At 46.8% G+C, this 7,886-nt stretch overlaps 1 protein-coding gene across 1 annotated transcript; it reads right to left on the minus strand.

Moving 5' to 3' along the window:
• Positions 1-10: 10 nt before the first annotated feature.
• On the minus strand, positions 11-2,767 carry LOC138680232 (uncharacterized). The gene is made up of 2 exons (XM_069767859.1): positions 1,097-2,767; positions 11-621 (listed from the first exon to the last, which is right to left on the minus strand). Exons 1-2 carry the CDS (start codon positions 1,514-1,516, stop codon positions 94-96), a joined length of 948 nt encoding a protein of 315 aa, XP_069623960.1. The 5' UTR covers positions 1,517-2,767; the 3' UTR covers positions 11-93.
• Positions 2,768-7,886: the final 5,119 nt, after the last annotated feature.

Here is a 7,886-nt window from a genome sequence, read left to right on the forward strand (position 1 = left end):
AAAGTAGTGATAGAATGTATAATAAAAGCTTTTATTTCAAACATTATTTTAACAAGACAAAAAAAAAAAAGGGATGTAAAAGTAGTTAGGAAATCACAAATTATGATACGACGATTGTTCCGGCTGAAAATTTTGGTGCCTGATGGGCGAAGCCATATGTAAAGGTATTGGTGTGTAGGAGTTATTAGGGGGTGGCTGGCCGAAGTGGGAAACGTGAGGATTGTGTCGCATCGATGTCTGACCCTGTGACCAACCATTGAAATTTGATGGCTCTGTCCGCTGTATTGGCCGGGAAGAGACCAAACAAGTGTTCTTGTCCAAATCGCCATCAGTACCCTTGTTTACTGCTTCCAGAATCAGACGCTCTGCTAGTATTCTTTGGTTGTCGTCCATTTTTGCCAGTTTGTCAACCACATAGTGTCCAAACCCCTCTAACGCAGGGCTAACATTTCTTGTCAACACCTTCTTTGCCAGGCTCAATAGTTCATTTGAGGCGTCTGAGGTGGCTTTCCGTTTTCTTTGAACTTGCCTCGATTGACTCCTGGCAGGTGCAGCCTCCACTAGATCTGTTGTTGTGCAGTCCTGTGAACAGTCAAGTGTACTCTCCTGCGCACTGTCATCCTGGGGGGGGGGAAAAAAAAAAAAAGTTATGAACCCGGCAACAAAAAGTAGTACCACCATAACCGCATCCAAACTATATATTCGTAGTAGGTAACAAAAAGATTATAATATATTTGATGCTTAGTAATATTCTTTAACCCTCCCTTTTATTGAATACTTTGAACTACACTGTTCTGACTGCTATGGGAACCTGACCAATATTTAATAGTCTAAATAGTCTCAACAAGAGTACATCGGCAGCTTGACGCGATACTATTTTCTATATTGCTTCGATGGTATGGTTTACATATATCTCCATTTCATACATATTACGTTCCCCTTATAATTCTTGACTGCAACAGGGTTACTTATGTGTACATGTTTTTGTAACAACTTTAAACTGATGTGATAATCAGAAGTATAAAACCTAAAATGCAGAGAAAAATTATGTAATTATAGGACACATTGGTGAACTTTCGTCCAAAGAGCTACTTACTTGTTGCCCTTGTGACTCCTGCTCGGCGTGGTTCTCCGAAACTATTGGTTCCACAGGTGCCAACAATCGAAGACACGTTGAAGTCCGTGGCACCTCTTGGTCCCTCAGAAAATTAAGATGCTCAAAATACCACAGTTTTGGCACATAAACTTCTTCAGTGGAAGCTCCGGACCTTGTAGTCTGAAGAACCTTGTTCAGCTCCTTCCTCCAGACCGTGCGGAGCGCCTGGATTTTCTTTTTAATAACTGCTTCGTTAGCTGCCTCATCTGGTGCCTGACGATTGTAAAGCTCAATGAGCTGTAAGTAACCCTCCCTCCTCTTTTCCCTGTTACAATACTCAGGAGATTTTATTTTCCAGAGGCAGGGAAAAGACTGATAAATCTCGATGAAATCCCGGATGAACTCCACACGATTTGACATCTAAAAAGTAATTAAAAAAAAAAATTACATGGTTGACAAAGCGTCCTATTAACAATACTTTTGCCAGTGTGCCAAACGCTTAACAACAGCAGCCACACAAAGCGCTCATGCCTACCATCGCTTCTTCCATCTGCCGCGCCTATAGTCCACCATAACCCAAAACAGTGTACCGCCCGCTTCCCTACAGCAGCCACACAAAGCGCTCATGGTGACCATACATTGTACCATCTGCCACGCTCTAACTCAACAGACACAACCGGTCATAAGCAGTCACAACAGCGTACCATCCGCATCGCTTCAGCGGTGGAACGAAGCGGTCATGCCGAACAAACTGAGTTCCATCTACCACGCTGTAGCCCACCAGTCACGACCAGTCACGACCAGTCACAACAGCGTACCATCCGCATCGCTTCTTCAATCTGCCGCGCCTATAGTCCACCATAACCCAAAACAGTGTACCGCCCGCTTCCCTACAGCAGCCACACAAAGCGCTCATGGTGACCATACATTGTACCATCTGCCACGCTGTAGCGCAACAGACACAACCGGTCATAAGCAGTCACAACAGCGTACCATCCGCATCGCTTCAGCGGTGGAACGAAGCGGTCATGCCGAACAAACTGAGTTCCATCTACCACGCTGTAGCCCACCAGTCACGACCAGTCACAACAGCGTACCATCCGCATCGCTTCTTCAATCTGCCGCGCCTATAGTCCACCATAACCCAAAACAGTGTACCGCCCGCTTCCCTACAGCAGCCACACAAAGCGCTCATGGTGACCATACATTGTACCATCTGCCACGCTCTAACTCAACAGACACAACCGGTCATAAGCAGTCACAACAGCGTACCATCCGCATCGCTTCAGCGGTGGAACGAAGCGGTCATGCCGAACAAACTGAGTTCCATCTACCACGCTGTAGCCCACCAGTCACGACCAGTCACGACCAGTCACAACAGCGTACCATCCGCATCGCTTCTTCAATCTGCCGCGCCTATAGTCCACCATAACCAAAAACAGTGTACCGCCCGCTTCCCTACAGCAGCCACACAAAGCGCTCATGGTGACCATACATTGTACCATCTGCCACGCTGTAGCGCAACAGACACAACCGGTCATAAGCAGTCACAACAGCGTACCATCCGCATCGCTTCAGCGGTGGAACGAAGCGGTCATGCCGAACAAACTGAGTTCCATCTACCACGCTGTAGCCCACCAGTCACGACCAGTCACAACAGCGTACCATCCGCATCGCTTCTTCCATCTGCCGCGCCTATAGTCCACCATAACCCAAAACAGTGTACCGCCCGCTTCCTTACAGCAGCCACACAAAGCGCTCATGGTGACCATACATTGTGCCATCTGCCACGCTCTAGCTCATCACACACAACCGGTCATAAGCAGTCACACCAGCGTACCATCCGCATCGCTTCAGCGGTGGAACGAAGCGGTCATGCCGAACAAACTGAGTTCCATCTACCACGCTGTAGCCCACCAGTCACAACCAAGCACAACAGCGTACCATCTGCCACATTGTAGCCCTCCAGTCACAACAGTGTACCATCCACTTCGCTTCAGTGGTGGAACGAAGCACTCATGCCGTCCATACAGCGTTCCATCCACCACGCCCAAGCGGTTTACATACCTCGAAGCAGCGGTGCAAAGCGTGGTATATTCAGCGAGGTACAAAATTCCGATGTCCAGGTCCACCAAGTGTCCAAGTACGAAGTGAAGAAAGGAAATTTTGAAAGCAGTGAAGTGGCATTGGGAACAATAGCGCTCAGGTGACAAATTTTCCAACCAATTGTGTGCACAGAACCTTTGGCCTATCACCACACTAACTAGTGGCACAACACGCCCCTTGTGAACAACGTCACGCACAGATTATGCAAAATTTGCTCTGAATCGTCGTGTGTGACACGACCGTACGACTGTCCCATACGACTTCTACATCGCAAATACGTCATGAATTTATCGCTTCAGCGTCGTGCATCGTGTAGTGTGACCGCAGTCTAAGTCTTTGTAGTAATCACTGAAGCTCGAGATGATATCTCTAGTATTATGTAACTTTTCCCCTTTCCCATTTTTAATAAAGGGAATAAATGTATTTGGGCCACGTGGGTTAATGTATCTAGCCAAGATCTTGCCGCTTTTGTTTCCATATTGGTAGAAGCGATTTCGGAGCCTTTCCCTGAGGTAGCGTGACTTTTGGTCCAGTAAGGTGAGCAACTTTTGTCTGGTTGTGGACAAGTGTGCGAATGTAACCTCATTGAGATCTCTTTTGTGTTGCGTTTCTAATTTATGAATTTGGTCTGAGAGTTTAATTATTTCTGCGACCCTCTCCCTCTTCAAGCGCGCGCCATGTGAAATAAGAACTCCCCGTATCACGCTTTTCAGGGCCTCCCATTTCATAGGAGAAGATGTGGTGTCCCCCCCATGGTCCGCTACAAAATTGGATATCGTCTTTTCCACATCGGTTTTGCATTTGGCATCCTGGAGCAAGTTCTCATTCAGGCGCCACGAGAAGCCCGGTTTTGTATTAGAATGGAACAGAATTGAAAGAAATATCGGGGCATGGTCCGACCACAAAATCGAACCCACCTCTGCTTCCACTGGGAGATCCAGCAGGTTGTGTGAGATAAAAAAGTAATCAATTCTGCTGCAGGTGTTATGCACTTGTGAGAAAAAACTGTAGTCCTTTGTACCCGGGTGAAGTACCCTCCATATGTCAACTAGTCTCATGTCGCGCATTTGTTTCCTAATCCGAGCAATAGAAGAAAGCGAGTATGAAGTCTTACCCGAAGAGACGTCTACCGCCGGATTCATGGGAATGTTGAAATCGCCCCCCAGTATCACAGGAGAGGAGCCAGCAAATTCCCCGAGGCGCCTCCCACACTCCGCACTGAAGCTCTGCTGACCTTGATTCGGAAAATAGACATTAGCCAAGACCAATTGACGTGCATCACAGGAAATTTTTAAAAACACATATCTACCATCTGGGTCTATAGAGGAACTCAGCACTTCCGGCACAAAGTTTTTATGGAAAGCTATCGAGAGCCCCTTAGATTTGGCATGCGGATTGGAACTGTGGTACCATTTGGGGTAGTATTTTGAAACGCAGAGGGGGACAGCCCCAGTTTTAAAATGCGTCTCCTGGAGCATCAGGACCGAAACCTGCTGTTTATGACTTGTGTATAGGACCTGTCTCCTTTTTTCAGGGATATTTAGCCCCTTTACATTAAAGGAGCAAAACTTTAATTTACCCATAATCTGAATGCGCCACTGTGCAGCAAATTTTTATTGATCCGCCCGGAAGGAGTACCCGCATGGAGAGGAAGTATTTAGAAAGGGGAAGAAAAGGAAAGGGAGTAGAGAAAAAAAAGAAGAGAAACAGAGAAAAAACAAAACATCTATAATTGCTCTAAAGCCAGAGCTTTGTAGCTCTAACTACAGTAAGACAAGTTTTGGTAGTATACTACCTGAGAACCCAACCAAAGGGAAGGAAGCCCAAGGAGGAACCATGACCCCCCACCCCCCACCCCCACCCAAGAAAACATAAGAAATATCTTTTGGACACATGTCAAAACATCAAATTAAATATGTCATATAAAGTAACAAGGCAATTAATTGTCAGTGCAGGAACCTAAGTGTGAAGTCAAGTCTGAATATGAATCATGAAAAAATGTAAGCACAGGCCTGCTTGTACAGGCGAATCCTCCAAAAAGGTAAAGAGAAAGAGGGGAGGGATAGGAAGAGAGGGTGGGAGAGGTAGGGAAAAAGGGTGGTGAGGGGGGGGGAGGGAGTAGAGGTGGAAGAAGGGAAGGGAAAGGAATACCTAGGAGAGGAGGAAGGGAAGGGTCTGGAGGGAAAGCCCCAGCTACGGGCCTATGACTTCTCACAATCTGCAACACCTGCACCTAAAACACAGAACATGAGAATAAAGTGCAAACATAATAAAACTAAGCAATAAATGCCAGACTATCATAACCGACATAACAGAAATACAAAAAAAGAGAAAAACCAGACTATAAAAGCCTTCAAACGAAACCCACTCCATCAGTAGGCCGAGCCCGCCTTTCTGTACCACCAAACCAGGATGCTAAGTTCTCAAGGCGGGTCAGATGGAACCCGCTTGTTGTCTCGTTTTTTGGTTTGTTGAACCTTGAGCCATTTTGGTGGAGCTTCAGGGAGTGTTGGGCTCACAGGCCACTCAGGAAGATTTACCATAGGAAGTTCGAAGGTGCCCAGGAAAGTAGTTAAGTCACAAAGCTTTCGAAAAGAAGCCGACTTGCCTCCCTTAGAGGCCGTTAATTGGAACGGGAACCCCCATCTATATGGGATGTCTCTTCTCTTAAGTTCGGCCAGTAATGGTTTTAGAGCTCTGCGCAGTAATAAAGTACGTCTAGATAGATCAGAAAGGATTAAGATTGGGTGATCCTCAAATCTGATGACTTCTTTTTTCCTGGCAGCCGTCATTATGGCTTCTTTGATTCTATAGTAGTGGATTCTACATATAACATCACGTGGTCGAGAATCGGAAGTAGGTTTAGGACCCAAAGCGCGATGGATCCTATCGAACTCGATAGAGCCACCATCCTTATCGTCCAGCAGGTCTAAAAAGATATTTTGTACTGTACGGTCCAAATCAGAAAAACCGACAGATTCTGGGAGGCCTCGTATACGAATGTTATTCCGTCTATTGCGGTTTTCGAGGTCCTCCATTCCAGATGAGATATCTTCTAGTTTGAGAGTATGATCTATTAAGAGGTCCCTATGGGCCTGCAGTTCTCGAAAGATATTTTCGTGTGTTTTTTCCACGTCCTCTATTCGTGTGGTAAATTCTTTCTGCAAGTTGTGGATTTCTTGCTTATATGTATTTTCAAGCCTGCAGGCGAATCCTTCAAGGTCTTTTTTGGTAGGTAGGGCTTTGATGTACTTGCTCAATTCTGCGATGTTCATTTCCTCCGAATCTGCGGTGTCCTCATCGAAGCCGTCAGCCGACGAGCTACGTGTGCCCACTGAATCCCCGGATGGGGAGTTATCACGGTTAGTAGTAGAAGTCATTGCAGACCTTGTATTTCTAGTCTGGGGAGTTGAATTTAAATAACGTTTCATGTCTTCAGAGGTAATTTCCCCAACCGATTTTGTTTTCTGTTCAGGGATCTTTCTGGTTTTTCCCATAGATGTCTATAGTAAGCACTGTGTGTCCAAGGTAGTGGTGGGATATGGGGGGTGGGGCGGTCACCCCATAGAGCCTAGCACCCCATTAGCAAGCCCACCCCGGACCGAGTTCCCAATATACAAGGGGGCCGAAGGCCAGGACCCGTGAGCTGGATCCTAAAATCCAAGGGTAATGGAAGTAGTAGGAGTCTGGTGTTATTCCAGATTTCGCCACAAGATGGCAGCAGAGACCATTAATGATTATTCCAGTGTCTCACTAATTCTGGGCTGAAGCAGGGACTATTTTGTGTCTTATTTATTTAGGGGGGTTTAGAAGGGGGGGGGGATATTACTTAAGTCCCTCCACCCTATGTGCACTGTAACCCTCCCCCTGTGCCCCTCGGAGGCTCACAGTTTGTCCTTAGTCCCGGAACTATATAGTGTTGTGCGGCTCCAATATTGAGATCCCTCCGCCGGCTGCTGCGATCTTGTTATTATGATATCGCAGCGATCTCTTGCCTGTGCCTCCCCAGAAACAGTGCGAAATAGACCCCCAGGGGTAGGGGAAGAAAACTGCTGTACCTTGGTGTGCCAAGTAATCGGCACACTTTCAGTCCACCTGTTCTCCTGTGGTGACCGGACGTATCCCTCCGCCTCTCCTCTTCTATAACAGTTGTTGTTCTATGCAGCACAGTGTGCACCTTCGTCCTCGTATCCTCACTAGAGGGACGAAGGGCAGCCTCCTGGGGCTGTGGGAGTAATCAGAGTGTTTCTTGCCGATTTCCTCTTGGAATCTGTATAGTGCTCCACTACTTTTTAGTCCTCCATGCCACTATGTAGTGAGCAGGTATCCTTCCGCCTCTGCGACGCTGATGGCAGCTCTGGAGATGTAACTCCAAATGCAAGTGTTGTTCCTCCTCAATAAAGGCAGGTAAAGAATACCTGTGGCTGTTGGGCTCCAAACTTGATCCGGACTTGCAAAAATTCTGGGTCTCTTGCTTCACCGGATGAGATATTCTTGTGAGGTATCCCTCCGCCTCACCCCCTCCACTGTGGGTCACAGATCAGGAGGGAAAGTGGTCTTTGTAAGTGTCCAAAAGCTAAATAATGGTACCAAGGTGATCCCAAGACTCTCAGGGAGGCTTTAACCCCTTAGTGACAGAGCCAATTTGGTACTTAATGACCGGGCCAATTTTTGCAATTCTGAC

Source organism: Ranitomeya imitator, chromosome 1, assembly GCF_032444005.1.
Source record: "Ranitomeya imitator isolate aRanImi1 chromosome 1, aRanImi1.pri, whole genome shotgun sequence".
NCBI classification, from domain to species: domain Eukaryota; kingdom Metazoa; phylum Chordata; class Amphibia; order Anura; family Dendrobatidae; genus Ranitomeya; species Ranitomeya imitator.